Source organism: Agelaius phoeniceus, chromosome 4 (genome assembly GCF_051311805.1).
Source record: "Agelaius phoeniceus isolate bAgePho1 chromosome 4, bAgePho1.hap1, whole genome shotgun sequence".
Taxonomy (NCBI): Eukaryota; Metazoa; Chordata; class Aves; order Passeriformes; family Icteridae; genus Agelaius; species Agelaius phoeniceus.
In genome coordinates, this window is record NC_135268.1 from 41,934,421 (window position 1) to 41,958,930 (window position 24,510).

The 24,510-nt window shown below is 38.7% G+C and overlaps 3 protein-coding genes and 1 pseudogene across 6 annotated transcripts in view; 1 reads left to right on the top strand and 3 right to left on the bottom strand.

The window, feature by feature from the left end:
• WWC2 (WW and C2 domain containing 2) overlaps positions 1-3,395 on the top strand; it is a 95,399-nt gene extending 92,004 nt beyond the window's left edge. For all 3 annotated transcript variants that reach the window (XM_077177391.1, XM_077177392.1, XM_077177393.1), the window contains one exon: positions 712-3,395. In XM_077177391.1, coding sequence (XP_077033506.1) covers positions 712-778 — 67 coding nt within the window. In that variant the 3' untranslated portion in view covers positions 779-3,395. The remainder of the gene's footprint in view (positions 1-711) is intronic.
• The window catches only part of DCTD (dCMP deaminase), a 211,024-nt gene that overhangs the window by 150,874 nt on the left and 35,640 nt on the right, over positions 1-24,510 (bottom strand). The gene's annotated exons all lie outside the window — the stretch shown is intronic.
• On the bottom strand, positions 4,199-4,847 carry LOC129120978 (claudin-22-like; annotated as a pseudogene).
• Positions 6,089-6,742, bottom strand: LOC129120900 (claudin-22-like). The gene has a single exon (XM_054633720.2). It carries the CDS (start codon positions 6,740-6,742, stop codon positions 6,089-6,091), a length of 654 nt encoding a protein of 217 aa, XP_054489695.1.

Below are 24,510 nucleotides of genomic sequence, written 5' to 3' on the forward strand. Positions count from 1 at the left end.
ATGGAAACTCCAGCAAAAAACATGGTTTAGTCTTCTGGATAAATACTTACCTCTGGAGGCTGAATTGTGCATGCCCTGCTAGTTGGACTTGTTACAGTACTGTGGCCTCAGACTAATCACAGAGAGTAATTTTTAAAGCTCTCAAGAAGAATGACTCTTCTGAGCTTTAATTTTTAAGCCCCCAATACTTCTCTGCTGCTTTTTAGTCTGCTGCTAGGCAATCCTGTGTAAACTTGTTATGCTTCAGTAATGTCTCAGTTCATAGGTGACAGAAAAGGTAACAGCACAGGGGAAGCAACTGGAGAATGGGTTGACAATTCTGCTTCTCTGAGTCTTGCCCAGACACGACTATTCCCTGCTTGGCCTTTTCCCACGTCAGGATAAAATGATTTATTTTGCCTTCTTATCCCCCTACTGAAAATATCATCATTGGAAATTCAGTGACTGGAACTACATTTCAGTCTTATCATTGCAGATATTAATGAAATACTGGTATTTTTTTCTCTTTCAAAACTGGAACTGCTTTTTACATAAATCTGCGTAAGAAGGTAATTGTGTCAGAATGCTACATTTGTTGTAAATAAATTTTGTGTATTTTCCAAACCTGCGTTTTAAAGAATTATGCTCTTACATAGCAACTCTACAGCAGATAACATTGAAGTCATGCCACAAATGGTAAAAAAAATCTCTTGTTTTCTTTTCTAATTTCAGGGAGAAGATAGCATACTTCACAAGAGCAAAGATCAGTATACCAGCCCTTCCAGCTGATGATGTATAATTATGCAGTTTCATTTAAGTGTTTTTTCCACTTGTTCATCTCTTTTCAGATGAGCTTTGTAGTTCCAGTGATGTGCTTTCAAAGATCTTCTATTTTACATTCACTATTGATATGTTTATTTGTAAAATATAGTGAACTGAATTGTTGTAAGCTTAAAAAAATGGCAAAAAAACCCAACAAACAGAAAACCAAAGTAGATTAATTTTGGTATGCTGATGCTGATTTTGTACAGTTTGTGTGTATCGCATCTGTGTTTTTATTTTGTAAAGATGGAACAAAGGAACAAAGGCAGTACACTAAGCATATATCCTGTTGAACTGCACTGTGTTGAGAAAAATTATGTTCAACAGACAATTGTTTATCTTTTCACGATTTTCATGTGAGCAGACTGTGAAAATGGCTGTTCTGCCATGCAATACTTTTGTACAAGAGTGTAACTTTTATAGTTTAAAGTTAACCACAAGCGTAAGCTCCTTTCCAAAACATCCAGGCTGCCTCACAACAGCTGCTGATTAGATTCATCATCCACGATGTAATTTTGTTTCTGAAAATAATTTTTTTCTGGTTTTGTTTTTTTAATACTTTGTAGGAAGATACAGAGTTCAGAGTTTAGTTTTGTGAATGTACAGTACTTTAACCTGCACTAAAAGGTTTCTTGTATCTGCGGGAGAGTGAGAAAGGCAAGGCAGACAAGTAACCCTAAAAACTTAACTTTGAGACTACCAAAAGGGGCAGCTGCTTTCTGAACAGGATGAATCAAATTCATAATACCACCATTGCAATTGGAATAGTTATACCCACTGTGCTCTTAAAACAGAGAGTTTTTCTCTGTTAATCATTTGTCCAAGGGGGCTGTCTGATTGCCAGCTAGGAATAATGAAAGAGTGTGCTAGGTTTGCAGATCTGTGACGCAGCATGAAAGTATTTATACCAGAAAAAAATCTCTCACATGCTAACTCAGATAACAGAAGTCCTGTTGGTAAGGTAAACTATTTTCTGAAAAAGGTCCTTACTAAAAGGCTGCACAAATTTTGGTACAATAAATAACAATTTTTAAAATATAGAATTGACCATGTATGCAGTTGGGGGTGCACATGTTTAATGAATAGATGTGAACAGCTTGTTTCAAATGTCTTGCGTGCTCCTTCCTAGCAGGCTGCTTCATCAGAAGGCAACTTGGATGCCTTCTGTTAGAAGTTCAGAACATTGGATGTAGGTGTTGAAGCAGTCCTGTCTCGGTAAAGCAGTTGGGGTCATCTTCTGTGGATACTGTGTAAGTAGGTGGATATTGCAGAGAACAGAAATATTTCATTTTCTACTTAGTATGTTGCACTCAGATGTATTTCATTCACTGGCTACAGTTTTCTTCCCCAAGCAACAAGCCACATTGCATGAACTTCATCTTTCAGAAATGTTATAATTACTTGCTGAGCAAATGGAAACAATATAACCACAATATGGTAGCAGCTGTCTTAGATTCAAAGTGACAATTCTGTAACGACAGGTCTGTGTAACACCCAAGGGTTTTCTTATGCACAAATACATCAGTTCACTGAAATATAAAGCCAAACATGCTATTTTGAGCAAGATGACTGATTCAACATCCTTTATGAATGCCCCATTTGTTTTTTGTGTCTTTGGTTTGAGATAACATTCATGTTTTAAAGGTCAATTAAAAAAAATCTGGAATTATTTAATGTAGAGGTGAAACACTTTTAAGTTTCAACTTCTCAATTTGATTATATAAGGTGTTTGTAGAATGATGTTTAGAGGTCTACTTTATGATTTTTCTTTTTATTTATTTACAGTCTTATTTATGTTCTGTTTAATATAGTTCAGTTCTGGCCATATAAGTATTTGTCATTAAGGATGCTATTGTGAAAAATACTTAAAAGTGTCTAAATTCTTGCCCAGTTAGCTGGTTTTTCTCAAATGTTGAATAATTTTCCAAAAAAAAGTATTATTGTCTGATTTGTAAGCATATGGTGAAGTCAAAACCTGAGTATTTCTGGCTTTGGCTTACAAAACTCCTTTAAAAATGAGAGACAGACATATTCATGCTCTTCATTTTCCAGATTTGTAAAGTTGAACATTTTTATAGGCAGCTTTTAACAATTCTGGGTTTGGAGTTTGGGGTTTTTTACTAATTCAGTGTGGCACACTTGAAACACTCAATAGAATAAGCTAAAATATTACACACAAATAAAGTTCCATCGGTGTAAAGTGATAAATATTACTCTTGGAGTGAAATTTACCCTGCACAGCAGGATATAACGAATGTAATTAGTTCTATTTCCAGGTACCAATGTCAGTGCATTGAACATATCAAAAAGTAAATATTACTGGTACAAGAATATTTAGCCAAATGAGCAAAGTTTAGCAGAATTGTAATAGAACACAAATAATTTTAAGATTATTTTTCTTTTTACTATTGCTATGTTTATACTGTATTAAATATCAAATGCTCAGGACTGAACTAAATATTTAATCAGGTTATATTCTGAATGTGTTTCTGTTCTAATTTTGTCTGTAAGAGTATGCAAGTACATTACATAGGTTAACTTGTCTCTGCACTTTTCATGTGTTTCAGTGATTGGAAAATACATTTTTTAACAAAGCTCTTTTCCAGACTAGTGTTTTATTTAGTTCTTTTATTGCTCTTCTCTCTCTATATATTGTCTTTGCAGAAACAGATGGCTGCTACAGCTTTGTCAATGTAAAATCGTGGCAATTTATAGAAAGTTCACATCAATCACTGACAGCTGTAAGGATAAGTTATATGGAAACTAATTCATATACTTCAGTTAGTTCTTTACATTCATGAAGGAAAAACTGCACCTGCAATGAACATGGCTGAGTCTCCTCCAGACAGCAGCTCATTATTGCCCAAAAATACTGGCTTTCCTTAGAGAGAGAGATTGGGCAGGGATAGAGGTGGTCATATTCTCTGTCTCTCACAATGGAGAATCTTGCATTACATTACATAATGTCTGAGAATATTTAGTTTCCTGTAAATGATACAGGCCCAGCAAACTTCATTTAAGCTTGAACTGCATTAGGTTTGTGTAGTGCATGGTGAACTGGTGATACAAACTCTTTATGACTTCAATTAATATTCTTTTGTAGAAAATACATAAAGCAGCCCCAGTAGGAGTTCTGCCATTTAAAATATGGTCAAGTCTCCATTCAGGCCTAGAGATTAAAAATTTTATACTCACTCCTCCAAGTCATACCACAAAAACAAAATCTGCCATTTATCAGACTTGGGAGAAATACAGTGGTGGCTTAAATTGCCATAGCTCATCAATTCATGTCATTAAAAGTGGAAGTAAGTAGTGATTAAAGGAACTACTCGGTAAGAAAGAATCCCACCCCCGCTCCTGTAAACAGTAACCTGTCTGTTCAGCAAGTCTTTGTCTCCTACTGTACTGCAAGCAAGATGTTAGAAAACCTACCCTGCCCTTTTTTAAGTCTTCCATTTCCAGTTTCCAGATGTTGATGGGCATCTTGTACATCTGCCATTGGATACTGCTCTCATAAGTGATGGTCAGGTGATAAACAGATTGTGAAGAGGAGTAGAGATCTCCCTAGAATTAGAATAAATCCACAAATTCCTATCTGGGCATCCCCTAATTCTGATCTGGGCAGAATCTCTGGGATGCCACTATTCCAAATCTCCTGGATTACAGTGTAAACTAGGGACAGGGTCTCCAGACTTCACCTGGAGTATTCTTCCAAGTAGTAACAGGTTTTTTTATCTTCTGCACTGTATCCTCCATCTTTAGACAGTGCAAACCAGGACTGGAGATCACAAGGCTCAGAAGTCCTAGTCCATTCTATGTAGCTACTAAAATCATGGAAATCTTGAATTCTAGGAAAGAATAAAAATCTCTACACTGTGTTCCTACATCATTTGCCAGAGTCCCATGCTCCAAAGCTCTCGTGCGTTTATGTCTAAATTGAGATTTTTCCAGCCTGGTAAGTAGATACAGGTATCAGTTAAAATCCTTCCTAGCACAGATATCAGAAATCCAGCTAACAGTAGCCTGTGCCTGCTTGCCAAGTTCATTTTTTGCAATCACAGAAGCCCAAAACCATTGGCTTTTGCAGGCACTGTTCAGCTCAGTTCTTTGTCATACTCTGTCATAAATAAGCACAAGTTAAAACAATGCTCTATGAAGTATGAACTACTTCTCCCCTCCCTCCTGCTTTGCCTGGTTCCACATGCAGTGTTTGGGGGACTGGGACATGGTGTGGTAAAGCAGTAGGAGAATGGTGTGGCCACAGTTGGGCTCACTTTTCATTAGTTTTTTGTTTGATTTTTTTTAAGAAAAGCATATACTTGGTTTTTCATCAATCAGCTAAAGCATTACAGCAATTTTGCTGATTTTGGCATCTCAGTTTGTTTTTAAGTTCTTATCATCTTGTTTTTAAGTTCTTATCATCACATTGATGCACTTTCACTTAGAGCAAATGATACTGTCTGCTTTGTGGCTGGTTAAATGCTATATGTTTAATGTCAAATATACAGCAACATGTTCCAAACATGAGTGAATGGAACTTAAGGGACCTCAGACAGGATGCATAATGACTCAAGACCTGTGTCAGAGGAAGATAGCTACACTGGTTTTTAAAGCAGCATTTCTCAGCCTATTTTTGGTGCATAAAGTATGCAGGTGCCAGAAACACTTAGAATAACTTGTATGGGCAGTTTAATGTGGCAGACTGGAAGAACACAGCTTGCTGGGTCTAAGCACCCACACCATCACACCCCATGCACAAAAAGACAGTTGCAAAGTTTGCTACAATTTCAGAAACCTACTATTTCCAAATACACAGAAAAACCATTTTATGCAATGCAGGTATTCAGACTGTTTAGGATCAGATATTTCCTCTAAGTTCATATGTCACTGCATCAGTCAAGTGGAAAATTGCAACAGGGAGTAAAACTTTGTGGCTTATTTCACTGGTTACATAAAAAAGAAAGCACATTTTGGTTAAAATCCAAGCTGTAAGAGAACATGCATATTCATTTTCAGGATTTTACACTGCAGTTAAGAAAGCAAAAGCACCTTTTGCATGCAGTCTGTGAACACCTCAGCATTTTGCTGCGAAACAGTTTTAAGCAGTTCCACAGGTGAGAAAACGTACCACCTTCCAATACCAGTTTATGGAGAAAACAGATATAAATTTAGAAAATCAGCTGCATAACAAAGAATCCTTTGAATTACTACCGGAACAAGCTTCTGGCTTGCACTAGGGTTTGGAAAAGATAGGGCAGTATTGCTGTACTGCTTAAAACTTCCCATTTTAAGGCCTTGTTTCAGTTTCCAAGCATTGACACTGATCCTGCTGTTCTGCTACTGCATAATGGACTGAAGATGGATGGACTTCAGTAGAACAGATTGTGCAATTAAGTAGGGATCCTCCTAATATAAGACAAAATCCAGCAAGCCAGCCAACAAACAATGCTTCCCCGAAATCCCACCTGGGAACAATATCTGGTATATTCTCATCCCAAAATTCCTGGACTGTGGCATGGGCAACCCAGGAAACTGGGACAATAGCTGTAATCCCCGATATCCAGAAGAGCATTCCTCCAAACAGCAACAACCGTTTCTTTTGTTCCTGTTGTCTTTCACCAATTTTCAAACAGTCCAACCCAAATCCTGAGAGCAAAAGGCCCAAAAGCCCTGATCCATTGGAAAAGACCATCAAAATCCTAGAAATCCTGAGCTCTGGAGGCAAAGCTAGGAAAGAATCGAAGTCCTTGCACTGCATTCCGCCTTCTTCCTGGACAACACAAGCTTGCCAGAGTCCCATGGTCCAGATCTCCAGTTCATTTAGTTCCAAGTTAAGGTTTTTCCACTGGGGTAGATAGGTGGTGAGACAGGACAGGACCCATCCCAACAGAGAGACCAATATGCCACTTAATTGCATCACTGGTTGATAGACTAAGGCCATTGTAAGAGGAGAGTCCTGAAAGCTTGCGGAGAAAGGTCTCCCCAGCAGTTCTGTACCAACTGCTACCTTGAGTGATGGTGGAAGCTGTGATGATTTTAGGTCTCTGCTGCCCCAAATATAAGCCCTTGCTATTAACCCTTTGCAAGCTCTGAAACACGTTTTTGTTCTTCATGAATATAAAGTTTCACATAAAGGACGAAGGACTTCAGTAAACCATGAGTTAGGCTTTCCGATAAGGATTTGATCTGTTACCTTCCAATTTGCTTGGTAAAATTATATCCCAATGCCTGATGATTACAAGCTTGAGGATGAACAAAGAGGGCTCTATGACCCCTCACCCTAAAACACAACAGAAATCTTTGTGCTTCAATACGGATTAATTAGATTTTAAGTGGTGATAAAAAGGCAGCCCTGTGTGCAACAGGACTTCATTGTAATAGCTAAATTTGAGATTTCAGGGATGTAAATCAAGGCCTTGTAAAGAAAGGTAGACTGTTTGCCTATAATCTTTATTCTTAGGCTTCCTCAACATACACAATGGCTTATCTTCCACTGCCCTGTTTTATGTACCCAGCACTGTAAAAGACACTTTGTAAAAGATCCTTATGTTTCACATTTTCTACATTCATTTCTTTTAAAATGGGCTTTGTTTTGACGGACTCTTAAGGGGAAAAGGAGACGGGTATGGTGAAAGTACCATAGAAAATGAAATCCTAGACATGCCCTCCACCATAATGAACCCGGGCAGATCATCAGCCAGCGTAAACTTTACCTGCCCCAAGACTTCAGCAACACCATGGTAGCAGCTTACACCAGCTCAGTGTCCCCTTTCCTAAAGCCCCTGTCCCAGATGTCACACAGAGTATTCACTTAGCATCTAACAACATTTGGCACTCAATGCTCCCAGGGCCAGGAATGCCTAGCACACCTTCCTGATCAAAGCAAGATACCATTATGCCATTACTCCATTAGGAAACCCTGCTTTTTCCTGCTCTCATGTCAGCTAACCTTGTGCTTGTCTACAGGGTCAGGAGAACAGCTGCTGTTTCCCTTCCCACATGTAACACACAGCCTGTCTGGGAAGGAGCTGAGCAGCATGAACACATCTACAAGAGTATGACCCAGAGATGTTTTCCAGTCTTTCTTTATTTCATTTCCTAGACAGGATAATTTATTTATCTGTATATTTTAATTCTCAGTTGCTCAAAATGGGTTATGTGATGGGAAAACATAACACTGATTTTGAAGGTTTCCAAAATCCTGAATCATTATCATGGGTATCATTAAGGGTATCATTAAGAACTGCCACTGTGAGATTATCTCTCCTTCCTCATTTTTATAGAGAGTTTTAAATTCAAACCCTTGGTTTTTTCCTATCACAAGCTGTGAAGAACCAACAAAAAACCTCCAGAAAGATGATCTATCTCCCTTTCTTTTGTACCAACTCATTAGTTTGGCAGCTTATATTTGATCAAAAAAATTACTATGCACAAGACCAGAAATCACCAAGGATATAACTGACAACACTAGGAACAAAGTGTTGCAAGCTAGCCTGTAACTTTGGCCATCCACAGGGCAAAAGAAAAATAAGACAGATCAATCCTGGATTCATTCATTCATTCTCCAGAATGAATATTTTCATATTTGGCAGTGTTGTTTCTGTGCCCTTTCTCTGTTCAGAGGAGCAATGCTAGTTCTGGAAATCCTTGTGACTTTCAATGAGAACCTCCATAACACCATTTAAATAATTTTTAAGATAACCATGATTTAGGAGTGATTCTGTGCCTGCAGGGGCTACATGTTTATCTGACTTTAAAATCACAGTTACTGAAAGACTATTACAGAAGCCTGTTGTGCTTCTCTTGACTGTGAACATTTAATATTTTCTTCTCTGCTCTTCATTCCAACAATCAATATAGTCTGAGAACAGCATCCAGTCTGTGAAGTCCATCCATTTTGCAACTGTTGACTACAACAGGCACAGTATACCAGCCTTTAAATTATAGCCATCAGAAGTACTGGAACTGCTACATTAGTGGGATCTGCCAATTAAGTTCTGCAACTTACTATTAACAATGCCCTAACTTTGAGCAAGAAAAGCTTCCTTACACTATTCTGGATTATATGCAATTCTTGTTCTTTTGGAGGGAGGAGAAGGTAACACATGACTTGGGACTAGGATTGTAACAAGGTCTGAAATGCCTTTACTTGGAATTTACTGATCTTACCAAAAAACACAGCTGGACTATGTACATTCTTAGGTCAGTCACTGCCTTAGTCTTATCTCCCTTGTTCTTCTTTCACACTTTTCCTCCTCACTGTTACTTCTTTTCTCTACATCTAAAAATATCTCATTCTCAGAATAATTGTATTTGGTGGACTTGCTCCTACACAAGTGTCAGAGTTACTACAAAGCCTAAAGGGCTAGAACTGGGTCCCCATCAGTTTCTGTCCCATGGCTCAGAGCAATTGGAAACATAAGGCCAAGATTTACTGTTACCCTGCTGTGACAACAAACATCTGCCAGCATCTGCACAACCCGAAACAACAGATCATCTCGGGGGGTTTCAGTGGAGATGGCCACTGAAAGATGGCTCCCAGGCCAGCAGGGCAGGGAAGGTGCCTGCCAGGAACCTCTGCAGCCAGTGGTAGGGGGCCCATGCACAAGACAGCTGCTCCAGGACAGCTCTGCCCCTGCTCCCCTTGTCAGCCTCTACAGCAAGCACTGGGCTTGGGCAACACAGGCTAGTCAAGAAGAAAAGGAAGAGCAGGTACAGCTATCACTGACCATTGTGCTTTCAGGTAAGGAAGGTGAGGATGGATTTAGAGGGAGTTTTGACTGTGTTTAGAGCATTTATTCCCCAGTCCTTTTTCTGTATAGACTTTAAAGTCTGAGGTATATAACATACAGGGATACCAGCCTACAGAGGCCTATGCAAGTAAAATAATGCCTTTGAAGAATATAGCACAGGTCATGATCAGGTAGGTTCATACAGGTTCAGTAATACTTTTCAAGTACTGGAGATCACATCATTCATTCAAACTAGCTTCAAGCATCATTTTGCAAATTGATTTTGACTAGACTAAAGCAGAATCAGAGTGGTCAGTTTGCATATCATCTTATGTAGTTAAGTGCATTAAAGTTTTACTCCCCATAAAATTATTTCAGGCTGCACACAAGGATTCTGAATCTTACTGCAAGTGATACATATTCTCTTTAAAAGCTACACTAATCCTTCTGGGAACCTCCACAGCCAGGGATAGATACACTAATACTTTATCCCCTGCAAAGGGCACTAGAGAATTGTTGTCTTTACACAGCTCTGGAGCCCACACAATTATCCCAATGTTTAATGGTCAGTGTAAGTGAAAAGAAATACTAAGTTTACCACTTTGTAATCTGATTAGGCAATTCAAGCCCCCAAAAGCAGAATTATGAGACTGGCTCTTTCCTACACTTTCAGGTTCTTTGTAAAGCATGTTCATGTTGTGGGCTTGTTTATTCTCCCCTAGTGGTCCAAAAAGCGTGTTCATCTGAAGTACGATTGTCCCCAGTGCCATTGCCCAGACACTGCTGTTGTTTTGTGTATTTGAAGATAGTCCTGGAGTTCCCTAATTTGCTGTTGTTGCTCATTTAAATATTGGGTATTTTCATGAATCATTCACAGATCTTTCAATTTTAGATTCCCCTCTTACAGACATATGTACAAAATATGGAAATAAGAGCTAGTGTATAGATTCTCTATGGCAAAATCTCAGTTACAGCCAGTAAAACAGCTGTTGACAGAAGCTGGCAAGGAAGTGTCTTCAGCATCTTACTATGAGTGACTTAATTCATTCAGCTTGGCAGTCTTTTGCTTTTCACCTTATTGCTTGAACTGGAAGTCATGAGAGTTAACATTTCCCCACCCAACTAGGAATCCATTTCTTAGTGAAGCTGAAGCATCTTTTGGGTTTGCACAGCCAATGTGCTCTTCAGTGAAATCACAGAAACACCAAGCAAATAACACAACCCATACTGCTATCCATATTGACTTACTCTAGTCTGCATTTAAGTGAGATTTCACAAAAATTATTGTTTGTATTGGTAGAGCTTAAGGTTTCAGGGTGCTTCAGAGAGCATTACAGTACAGAAGTCAATTTCTCCCTGAGTATCTATCTGCATGTCTCCAAATCTTGAGAGTCATAAACTTCACAAGAGAGTGACACCAGGCACCTTTTGACCTCCCAATGATGTGGAGCAATCTAAATTTTATTTATTTATTCCTAAAGTTAGTATGGTGGTTCTTCTGTTTGAGTTCCTCTGTTTCCCTCATTGGAATTACAGTACCAGGTTAGACACAGCCTCACACAGAGGTGGAAGGGTTAATGTAGTAATGTGAGAAGTTCAGTGAATCAAAGCAACACAATGTCCACTAGTATTGCCCACTCCAATGTATCAGTGGCACTTGTTATACTCCTCCTTGAGCCCTAGTGCAATCCACAACAGCAGCCTTTAATTATGGGCACTTAGAAGCCATTGTGAAAGCAGGTAAGAGGCAATATGGAGAGGGGTAGGCCAGTTATGAAGATAATGACAATTTCCATCTTGAAAAGGGAAAAGAGAGTAACTTTAAACACACAGAGTGAGCTCACGGTGTCATTACACTTTCTAAAAACTGAACTCAATATTTAGAGGTGATGATTTATAAGGCCACATTATTTGTTTCTCTATTACATCTGAAGACACTGCCACTCAGTGAATGGTGGGACGCTGCTAGAGCAAAGTCATAAACCCAAACAACTGAATATTTGGTGGAGAATTTAGAGCAGAATGGAACAGTCCAGCAGAGACAAAGAAAATCATCACAAAGGCCACAACACCTCTTCTGATCCACCCCTCCAGTGTAGGCAGTGAGGACAGCCCAGCAGTGCAGCCCCTGCAGACGTTTCCACACTGCCAGGGCCAGCTCAGACACAGCCAGGCAGGGCTGGGCTGAGCACAGCAGGAGAAGGTGAGGATTTAGCACCTACAGGAGAGCCAGGAAGGGGCTGCAGAACCCTCTCAAGTGGAAAAAGGGTACAGCCATCACTGTCCTGATCTCAAAAGGGCGTATTCCCTGCTTTTCAGTATTGCAGGGACTTCCCAAGCACGCATACCTTCCCTCTTCAAACATTGGTTGTAATTCATTAAGCAACTTCAGCAAGAGCCTGTTACTTCTGTGATTGAAAGACCTTGCTAACAGTTTCACTTCTGTAAGATCAATCAAAAGCTTGAAATAGGATGTCATGTAGAACTAATGGTAGTTGCACAAAATCTAGAAGGGAAAGGCACTGAAAGAGTCAAGCACAGCAACATGAAACTGCGGATTTCTGCTTTAGGGACTTATTCAAAACATTGAAATGAGAGAGGGTAGATTTACCATCATTACACTGGAAGAATAAAGGATGCTTTAAGACTCAGTACTTCAACCTTTGCAAAACTTTTCCATCACCATCCCAATGCAGACTTCAAAGTGAGGGTTGACTGGGTTAGAAAATTAGCCTTATTCTTCAGGGAATTATTTTTGATATAATGTCAATACAAGAGATTACTGTAAGTATGAAAACTCATGTCAGTTGAGCAGTGATTGGAATGTGATTTCCTTGAATGATGGAAGTCTAAGAAACTAATTTCTGAGCTGTGAAATGTATGGGCTTATTTATCACCATGGATCCCTCACTGGGAGATTCTGGTTTAATAGAGTGTTACAGATATATATTTATGTAATGCTTTTCATTTCACATCTGCAGACAATTATTATAATAAGCTCTCTCTCATTCTTTAAGATATGTTTCTTATTATCAGTAAACTTATGAGAAATTACTTATAGTTGCCAGTTGAACCTACAGAGGAATAGTAACTGCACAAGCTGGGATTGCAAAGGTAATAGAGACTTGCTAACCATAAATTAGAAGACTGCACAAACCTTTTAACAGCAATCTAGCCAGAATGTAACACAAACTGTAAGTCAAGGAATTGTGGGGCACCTAGGGCATTTTGCTCATTTGCCATATTGAGATTTGATTGGAAGGAAGGAAAAAACCTGAACAAATTTATGGTTGTTTGAAATATGATTGTTCCTTAGATTCTAGTGGATTACATTGGTTTTGCCCTTTACCTTTTAAGGTTCAGAGAGCTAGGAAATGCAAAAAGGGAAGATCTTTCCTAGGAAGCAATTGTTCTCTCTCACACTAAAATACCTTTTCAATTAAAAAGAACACCAAAAAACAAGTAACACCAAAAAATGTAACCAAACAAAAAAAACCCCCCACACACAATACCCTAAACCAGCTTTTCTTTCCTTTCTTCCCTCACAGGATTTCATTAGAATTTAAGTATCCCCTCAGTAATGAAATCTACCTAAGCAAACCTACTGTTTAAAGAGTTCACGACATCCTGTCATTAACAAATTAAAGCACTAACATTTTCAGTATTAGTTAAAGCTTAAATATACACTTTACTGTTGTCCTCTGCCACATTCATCCTCACCCCCTTCTCTCTACTCCCTCCCACCTTCCCTACTTTACATCAAGAAAAGCTGAAAGGTCACTATCTCTTCAGGTTCCTTCAAAAGGGCAGAGAGGAGGGAGTCAAACCAAGGTGCCCATGGCTGCTCTGGAGGAAAGAATGGATACACAGAAGGAGGGAAGGCAGGACAGCATTTTCCTCCCTTCACTTCACCAACTGCAGCCACCCAGCAGCACCCTCAGAGTCAAACATTGCCCACAGAGGTGAAAGGGGTGATGCACAGAATCCACCAGCCCATGTAATGCCCCATGTGCTGCAAAATTTGATATAGCTGAGACAAGCAAGAGTGCAGGAGTTCCAATGAATGCTGCTAGGGAGATTGAGACAATGTCTGCCCACGTTTCATATCAGCACAGAGAGAGAGAAATCCTGGAGACTTCTAATATCACACCTCTGCAATGGTTATGGGATAGTTATTTCTACTTTTACTAATTGACGATGAATGTATCTTGGAAAGGTACTAAGCATCTGCTGCAAAGTATCAGACGTTTTCCAAACATGTTTGCAGAGAGGTGAAGGTTCCTTCCATCCAGAAACTCAAACATTTAAACAGAGAATGCTCCATCCTAAATGAAAGTCAGTGAAGGAGCTCAGGTTCCAACTGCAGGAATACAATTATGAAGATGATTAAAATTGGTATTCCCCAATATGAAGATAACCTGTCTTCTCTTGAGCAGGCATTTCTTTTGATTCTTTGGCCTATCACAAGAGTCTACTTTTAATTTACATGGTACCCTGGAAGAGATACTGAGAAAGTGACTATTTTGAAATATACTCAAGTTTTTGTATTATTTGTACAAAATTCCATGCAGAAAAAGGAAGTAGCTGCATGAGTTAAAGGACTGTACACCGACATGTTACTGAGCTTGGTATACCCCTGCAGAGCTACATTCACTCATACAGGAACAGCAGTAGTATGCAAGGACAAGCCAAAACTTTATCCAGCCCAGCAGGAAAAGAATATAAAAACATGGTGAGGATAGACTGCTGTTGTCTCCATGCTCCAGTGTAAAAATTTCCGAGTCTGGAATTTAAATCTAACTTTAGGACAGAAGTTTTGTTTAAATCTTCCCTGAAGTTGAAAATATTGTGAACAACACCATCTTGTTGGTGTATTGGCATTTTGGCATCTACATTTTGGCAACAAGACTCTAGCCCTAGAAATTAAATGGAAAAAACTGAGTCATCTCAACAGTGGTCTGCTTGAAATCTAGTATCTTTCACTGTAAGATATGATCTAAAAATCACTTTTTTTTTTTTTTTCTTAATGGGAAGGACACACTCTCCAGTGAATGTACAAATGAGTTTCCAGTAATATTCTGCCAGATGCACAGATGGCATGAGATGAGAGAAGTACTCCTTGTATCAAGTGTGTGATGATTTTCATAAAGTACAGGTTCAGTGGTTAGGAGCAATACATCTGTACTCATTTAAAACCCCTTTATACTACAGCATATTATCATGTTTCTCTTTATCTAATTATCACTTCTCCACAGGACAATGATCACAGAATTTTCTGCTATTGTAGTAAATGGAAAAATGGGGCATTATAGCCCTCCAAGAGTGCAAGTGAATTTCACTATCTGACCTATATGTCCAGCTATACAGACTGTAACCCACAGGAACACCACTGAGAGCAGGTTGCTGAAATGCTTTTAACCAGGGGAGTTTCCCCAAAAAGGTAAATTAAATCACATCTACCTTCCATACAAATTCAAACAATCAGTAGAAGTCACTTTTGCCCATCTCTGTCTTACAAGACAAAATGAAGCAAATGACAACTAATAGACAGTTACTTAGCTTTCCTTTTAAAAAAAAATCTCAGCTGACAGAATAAACACAGCATTCCTAATAAACCTGCTCTAATGAAGCACTGGATTATGGATTGTATTTCCTAAGGCCATGTTCATCTTCTCGCATTTGGTCCTCCCTTTATAAGCAACACTGAGAATCAGAGGATGTGCACTGCTAGAGGGATGGGCACTGTCTGCTCTCTCACAAACTTTCCTCTTGTTGCAATCCCTTAAAGGAAGTAGCATTTTTTGGTTATTGTCACCATTAAATCATATTCAGTTTTTGATTTGCTTTAATTTTAAATTCTGGTCTAATATTCACATTTCTTGCAGCACACATACATCCTCTGATGATGTTGATAAGATAAAGCCCTTGCCCAGCTCCTAGCAGATGCATGGAAGATGGGGACTGACAATCATTAGCCTTCCTCTACTCCCTGCTAGTATCCCTCCATGCACTATGACAGAAAAGCCTTTGTCTCTCACCTCTGCAAGCGGTCCTGCTTGTAGGAATGTTCACTGAGCTCCCTGTTGAACTCTTATTTCATCTCCATAAATGCCAGACTTTCTGAGATTTCTGAATCAGAATTAAACTATGTCCAAGTTGTGAAAAGCTGGAAATGAGGTGGGTTGAGGAAAGGGCTGGGAAAAGATATAGCCTGGGAACATCTGATTAAAGATCTGGAGCTCAGTTCCTAAATACTGTGCCCATGTGAGGCATAGTGCATATGTGAAGAAAAGATGTGTCAGCATGTAGCTGTGGCACTTTTCCCCACTTAATAAAAGAGCAGTCACATCTCTTTGATTATTTTCTAGAGCACAGAAAACCTTAATGTGCTCAAATGATCTCCCAGGTACCACACAGAACATTTACCTTTGATGCGTCACATTGTGTACCACAAAATACAGCAAATAAACTTCTTGGGCTTGTACAGGAAAACATGGTTTTACCTCCAGCTAATCTGGGGCAGCCCAAGCTGCAAAGCCAGCAATCCTCACAGGGCTGAGTAGAGCAGCTGCAATGAAACTAGTCAGAGGAGGGAACAGCTTTTATCAGAGTACAGCAATTGTGCTGGTCACAGCCCTGAACTCCCAATGTAACAGGTAACGGGATCTCCTGACACACTGCTGACTACAAAGGTACATGTTTTGTGCAAGACCAGAAGCAGGCCATGGAAAAGTTTTCATGTTCCCATGGCAAAAAGATAACAAAAACAAATGTCTCCTTTGTCTTTCATATGATTTAGCTTTCTATCAGAGAACAGCAGGACTGAAAACACACCGATAGAGCCTGCTAAGTGACCTAAACAACCAGTAACAGAAAAGATCTTTGAGTGTGATTGAAGATACTCAAGTTTCAGCAGATGGATCTACAGTGTCAGGTACTACAGCACAGCCTGGGACTGCCACAATCCCCACTGCCAGTTGGAACAGGAATTAAAGGCAGAAATGAATGACTCTTGCAAATGAAACAGAAGCAACAAATGCATAATTTGGGAGTTCCCAACTGCTCAGGGAAGAAGCAATAACTGATAGAAAGCTAAGGGCTGCTGAGAGCAGCCTAACATTTCATCAGTAAAGGAAGATTTACGGTCAGCTGGGCAAACTGGGACAAGAAACTGTCTTTGGGAATGTGCCTCACAGAAATGCTGCAAACTAAAGCATAAAAAACATCTTTGAAATGCTATGTATGTGACGCATTAGACAATTAATACAGAAAACTTCAGACTCTGCAATGCCATGAGCATCTGAAACAGATAAAAACCTAATTTATAGAGACATATCTAGGGCCCTGGAGGCACAAAATAAAATAATTTAGATCATAAAGCAAAGAAACACTGGTGTTAGAATTTGGTATGAGAAGCAGTTAAGGAAGGGGGTTGTCACAGGATTCATAATGCAGTTTGTATCTACATACATCCTGAACTGCCTTTGACTACCTTGCTTTACTCTGGTTTTAAATGGTGGCCAAGGGTGTGGGTTGGAGAACCAAGAGCTCAAAGGGTTTCAACTGAAAACATACTGACAGCCCCAAGCTTTAAGAAAAGTCTTCTGTTACCCAGACACACCCAGGTGAGGCCAAATCCAAGAAGGAGCACTAAGAGCAACATTACAGCCACACACCAAAGCACTGTTTAGCCAGCATCCTATTTCTGTCAGGGACTGGCAGAACAACAGGGTAAGGACATAATGCTGTATCATACCCTTTTCCAGCTTTCACATAAATGCAGGTCAGGGGCTTCCTAAGTCTAGAGGTTGTGTCTTTGCATTTAATGGCTTGCTCATCAATTGTCCAAGCACTTACTGAAATTATGTTTAACTACAAGAAACCTTCTCAGGCCAAGACTACAAAAACCTCTTGCCTGTAGAAGTGTTAGTGAACAGTGAAAGATGGTCCCTTCCTCCTCTTTTAAAATCAGCACCTAAATAAGTTTTTCTGCTTATTTCCATTTGAGGGACTAAAATAGACAATAAGACACATTAGGAGGGCTTTCTAGTTCAGACATCCTAGCAAGACTATTCAAGCTTTCACAAAAATAACCAGATGACAGAAATATATATTTAAATAATGGCCATAGAAATGAAACATTTAAATATAAACAAGCATATTCCTTCTGATATTTCATTTATTAAAAAAAAAAAAAAAGCAAAGCTGTTACACATTTCCTTCTTTTTTTTTCTTTTTCTTTCTTTTTTTGGTGAATCTAGGCATCTGCTTTAGTTTCAGAAACTGAATGTTGTTTCCACTAGCCTCATCTATCCTTGAAGCATATAACTTACACTACAAACTATTTCTTGGTGTTCTGAACAGTGCTTTGTGCCTTCTCTTTGTTTTGTTTTGTGCAAAGTAAACACTAATCCCCCTCCAGGCAAAAAAGACTTACTGCTTCTATCAAAGTGACAAGAAACTCAAAGATAGCCTAAAGTTATTGTCTAATAGAAATCAGAACCATAAAGTCAAGTCAGTCTTGATCCATGGCAAAAATATATAAAAATATATATAGGTAAATATACAAATAAAGCATGAACTAGGAGAGTTTATACAATTAACAATGAGAAGTCCTGAGCTTAAGTCTGGACCTTCACACAAACTGGACCACTAAGAAATCATCACAATTCACAGTCTGGAATCAGTGTCTCTACAGACCAAGGAAAGCAGTACGTAACACACAGAACGTGGAAGATGACCAATGGCTGGAAGACAAACTCCAGCCTTTTTCTTAATTCTGATAACAGACATACTTTTAAGAAGCAGTTTAACTACATTTTCTGCAAGTACTGTTTTCCTTCACCTATAAAAACTATTCCACATTTGAGGTGGCCAGAAAGAACAAACCAATTACTGTGGAAAATACTTGTACAACAAGCAAACTAATTATGCATATTTATAAGGCAAATCGTTTCACTTTCAAAAAAAAATGCTACATTGGATGAACATTTTAGTGCACAGTACATTTGGCAATAAGTCTAGCAGTGTCAGTATTCTGGTGAGGAAAATGGTCCTAAGGGTAGATACATCTAATGACTATAGGAGAACTGATAGTAGAAGAGAATTCTTTGATGTTTTATTTAAAAGTTTTGCTCAATAATTCAATAAAAAGATCCATTATAAATCAGGAAAGAGTAAGAACATGCCACAAGTACAATCCAGTAATGAATAAAAATCAAACCTACAAAAGGACAGCAAGTATCAGTAATTCAGGCAGCATATAATTCACTGCTTAACCCTACCAAATTAAGTTATCTGGGGTATAAACCAAGATGGATCTAAACAGTGCCCCTGTTGTAACTGTGAGAGCAAATAGATGAAAAGTACACAGCAGCTCCAATATTTTTCTTAACAGACATACAATGATATGTCTGTTAAGGAAAATACAATGGTCTAGTTTTTTTGATCACCTATTGATGCCAGATTTTTTTTCAGGATCCCAGGTGAGGCAAATATAAAAAGGAAAAACAAGGGGTATGTTTTTTGTTTTTTATATCTTTTTCATTCATCTGACCAAGCACTGGCAGCTCAGATAGGTATCCAATGCCTATTAATAAATCAAAACTATGTTGTGCACGAATTTCAAGAACATGATTCAATAGGATTCAACCCAAAAAGGGGATATACCTTTACTTTGTAGAAAAAGATGTTGCTTTATTGCTCCTAAGTCTCAAAAAGAACATGCTGCATAATAGGATTGGATTTCTAGAATCTCTGGTGAACACACCTCCAAGGACAACTCATTTTCCCCTCATGCTGCCTGTGTTTAGTTTCACACACAGATGATTAAAAATACTAATCTCTTACATCCCAACATACCTAGCCATTCCGTACTTCCTAGCAGGAACTACAAAATTATTTTGCATAACCTCACAAGGAATCTGCAAGCATCAAAGAAACCAAACCAAATTAGGAAATTAATTTCCACAGAGTCTTCCATCAAAACACTGCAAGTATGTACATTTTCAACAACTCAGCATGTTGCTACATTGCCATTTGCCCATAAATTCCAATAATACATAGCTCTGGGATCCCACTAGCATCCTAGAGAGTAAATAACAAGTGAGCTATGAATCTCAAGCCCCATAATCACAGTCATTGTTACCTATCCCCTATCTTTCAATCCTAAAGATTTTTTTAAATTGCATTAGCTATTTTTATTTTATTTTTGTGCCAAAATAAGCAATTCTGAATGAAATTACACCTTTTGGTGTTAACTTCAACTGTAACCCTGTTATCAAACATCACTCTCTGTAAACAAGACCTCCAGGTAGGGGGAAAAAAAGGAAAATAAAGAAAAAAACCCAACAACTTCAGGATCTCCTATTACGGCAGCAACATCTCAACTAGATATAGCAGGCTAAGTACTCTGTGCTTCCTTCCTTCCCACAAAGTAATAATGCTAATATTTATTCTATTCCAGATAGTCCTGATTGTCCCTTTAGAATACATCATAATTGGTCCCAGATGCTCCTCTGTAGGTATTGATTAATAGTAATAGTAGCCATCTTTCTTTCTGACTCAGGTACCACTGAAGCACCCAAGGTCAATATCAACACAAACCAGAACTTAGAAGGACATGACAGTGGTAACATTTGCAAGTACACAAGATTTTGCTTTAATCAATCTCCTACTACTTTGTATTCCTAATCTGAACACAAATGCCACTAGGTTGATATGTCTTCAGGTAAAGAATATCTGCCTCCATTTTATTATCCTAACAGGATTGTGAAAAAAAATCAATTAAGAAAATCCATGTCTCTAAAAGATTACTTAGGAACAAGCTCTGAGAATTGTATAAACCTTCCTTATGCTACAATGTAAGGCATAACTCAGAAGCCAGATAAAATGAGAAACATAAGCCTGAAGAACTAAATGCAAGTGAAGCAAAATTAAACCACCTCCTGCTAAGCCTCTATTTCTTCTTACTTCTGTAAAGCTGTAGTAAGACCCTGTTCTGCATGCTTACATATATGGCAATGGAAGTAAGAATTTGTTATACTTGCCATTACCTAAATTCCTAAAAGTCAGATCTGACAGTCATCTAAATAATGTTAGAAGTTAAAAAATAAAAAGTTTGTGTTGTAAAGGGTTGTGGTAACATCTTTGAGCTTATTATAACTGTAGTGTTTGGGGTTTATGCTAATGTTATCGTATCCAGATATTCATTTTCAGGAAGGCTGGAATAATTTTCTATACCATGAACCAGCTCTGACTTGCCAGATTTACTTCTTCTCAAGTAGAGCTTGTTCTTTTAAACAAATCACATAAAAACATCGTTCACATGCACAATGTCCTCTGTTGCTACATATTTGAATAAGCAAAGTGTAAAGGCATATTTCTGCATAACAATGATCAATCAGTAGTAAAGTGATGAACAACCATTCCAGGCGGTTTGCCCACAAATAAGTTTCCTCTCCACTTAAATAAGAGACAGTTAGGAGGTTATTTCCAGCTACAGTTTATGTGTATTCATAAACAAAACCAAATGGTTACCTCAGAGAAAGTTACAACTGATATTAACACTATACTTACTTCTCCTACATTACAATTTCTCTTATGTCATGACCTGAGCTGAGTGTTTTCAAAGACTTTCACTTAAATGCAGCTTGACTTCTTCAGCATCTGAGAGACCAACATCTGAACACCTTTATTATTTTACATTTACAGTTTACATTTTATTGCTAGTGCAATAGTGTGCCATAAGCTGATGGTTATAGCCCTAACATGAGAAGGGGCATATGGCTCCTGTCAGACTATTCCGTTTATTTCATCTTTACAGCTGTTATGGAAGCAAACAGAAATTTTAGGTAGAACTCTCAAAACTTGAATTAGTTTCTGTATGCATAGCTATTTATGCTAAAACATTTCATTTAAACAAATACCTCAGTGCAGTTGGCACAACCAAAAGCAATTGAGTTTGTTTTCCCTTTCAGGATACGACTTCTCGGTGATCCTTCACACAAATGCAGCAATGCTTTGAGACATGCTATGACAACCTACAAAGTGTTAGTGCCTGATCCTCAGGACTTTCAAAAAGAAAGGATTAAAATCTTCTGTAAGAGTTTCCCCAAGGGCCTGATGAAAAAGCCACATTTCATATTACTGCCAAAGTTCACTGGGGCTCCAACCAGTGCACAATAAAAGTAGATGTTGTGCTGAATAACCATATTTGCCTCAACTTTCTCTGGTCTTAAGCTGGGTCCCTCTACCAGGAGCACAGCCCACAATCAGATGGGAAGCCTGGGGCTACTTAAAGAAAACATTCATTCTCGTCAGCTTTCTGACAGCTTTTAAACAAGCAGATTAAAACTGCTTCCAACTTTTGAACATTAGAAATGGTCTCAGCAAAAACAGATCTGTAAGGCACAGAAGATTGCTGGCAGTGAGAAACAAGTTGAATCAATGAAATTTACTGCCTTGCCATCTGAGGGAAGAAAACACATCTCTTCAGACTGTAGCAAATAGATGCAAATATGTTTTATTCTAGCAAAATATTTGTTTCATCACATCTGGAAAGATTACAGCATTGCTCCTTTCCTTACCAGCAAATAAAAGCAGCAGCTTGGTAGTACAAGCAGAGAAGATTCATGCCTGGAGTACCAGCTTATAGAATCCTGCAATTTCATCCAAATCTGTGCTTCCAGTTCTTGATCACTAAACACAGCAATGCATGTCCAAGCATGCAGAAAGCCTAATTTAATTGCTTTGACAAACACCTATCTCTTCTCCATGCCTGGGCTGTAACCTCAGGCCCACTGCTAGACCCAGAGGACATGCATGCCTTCCAAAATGGAGCTGTACACATCTCCCAGAGGTTCAACCACCACTGTTGCTCTTCAATCCATACACTTTGTTAATCTACAGTAAAGCCTGCTTGCTACTGCTCCCAACACCATTCTACAGGGGCATTTAGAAGCATAGAAGGGCTTCACAGCTTGGTGTACAGTCAAGCTTTTAGGACAGAATGCTCTTATGAATTGATTGTGCCCATTCTGGGTGCACTTGCCATCAGCACATACCTAGCAACCAAACACACGCTATGAAAACACATCTGTGCCCAGACAGGAGTATTAATAACCAGGAGGAATAAGTGTGCTTCACATTTCTATTAGCCAGGTATTAACTTGCTGTAAGTATTAACTTTGCTGTAGTTTAGACAGCTAAATGCAAATTAATGGAAAGCTAATGGGAACACAAAGAGACTATGCTCTTAATGATCTTCTTAATACTATCTTTCAGAATACCAGTGGGAATTATGGAGAGATGCATTGTGAGATATTATTTCTAGTGCCATTAGAGCCTTAAGACACACTGATAAAAGTATAAGATAACATAAGTATGTATAAGCAGGATTTTAGTAACTCTTAATAACTTCTTAATTATAAAAGTGTTTCTAATACAATTGTTTCCAGCATGTAATTTAAATGTAATGTTTAAAAGGAATAGAAGTAATGAGCCAGTTTTATTAGGATTCCTTATTAGAATCTGTCAGTTCTGCAAATTAGCAGAAGCTAATATTTCGGTATCTGCCATGGTAGAAGACAAATGGTTAGAAGACAAACAGCAATGATTCTTTGCTCAGCTATGTTCTGTGAGAGAAATCAAGCACCTTTTCTAATATATGCCACCTAAAAGCATTGAGAGTGAAGGAAGAAGAAAATTTCCATCTATAAATTAGGGGAAAAGCAGCTGAATAACTTTATATGGTAAGACAAAATATGTATCTTAGCTATAAAGGAGACCATTTTGTTTTTGCAAAAGAGATAATTGTCCTAGTAAAGAGTGGAATAGATCTTCTCTAAGTAAATTAAATGCCTCCTTTTTAAGTTACTTCTAAATGGAACCAGAACAATCTGGCAAAGTTCCACCTGATAACATGAAAGCTCAAAACAGTTGCTGCTGCAATTACCTACATGGCCTAAATTTAGACCAGTCCCATGCAAGAGTTTTGTGACAAGGTTCAGCCCTTACACCACAAAAGTATGATGAAAGACATGCTCAGTGTCATGGGCAATAAACTCTACAGCTACAGAAAGGCCCCAGGTAACCAACAGACTTCCTCACAATGCCATTATAGAAGCAATTCACTAGCTTAGAAGAGAAAACCTTACATATTGTCTCTTTTTGAGAGTTGAAGCTAGTTAGAAGTGTGTGGACAAAAAAAGCCCAGCTCTCTTATTTGCACTGTCTGGTGAGGTACATGGGGAATATACCAACAGATCTTTTAAGTCACAAATTCCAGGTTCAGTTAGGCCTATGAAGCAAACAAGTCAAAAGTTCCCAGTGGTCCTGACCAGTCTGCCAGCTCTGCTTCTTGTATCTTTTCTGGAAAGCAGAGTTTCAAAAGTCTCTATCTCAGGCATTAGAAAGAAGTCCATAAGCACTCATTCCACATACCTGAGTGGGGACAGAGAGGACACTGCTTATGAATGCCAAGAAAAAAGCAAAAAAGAACTGTCTTAGAAGCATGAATACCAAAGCTATGTAGCATCTTCTGCCCTGCCATAGGCATACATGGACCTTGCTACATCTTTTTTTTCAGGAAGGAAAAAAGTTTAATGCTATTTGTGGGGCAAGTGATCAAAGGTATCAACCTCTTTCCAAGAAGCCACTCAACTTTTCCCTTTGTTCAATCTAATCTCTATGCAAACAACAACTTTCCACACCAGTGCCACCATACAAATCCTCCTGGACTGTGCAAACTGGAGCCTCAGTCAGGATTTAAGTGCAAGCATCACAAAAAAAAAAAGTGAGCCTCCTTCTGGACGCCCACTGAGGCCTTGCAGCAACACTTCTTTCAGGGGAGCAGAGGCTTCTCAACTCTCACATCCCTTGGCAAACACCACTGCAGATCAAGTATGTCTGCCCCTCTCACGGCACAGTTCTCTGCAGACCTCCCATTTGAGCCCAGCCTTTCCTTACTCAAAGCAGA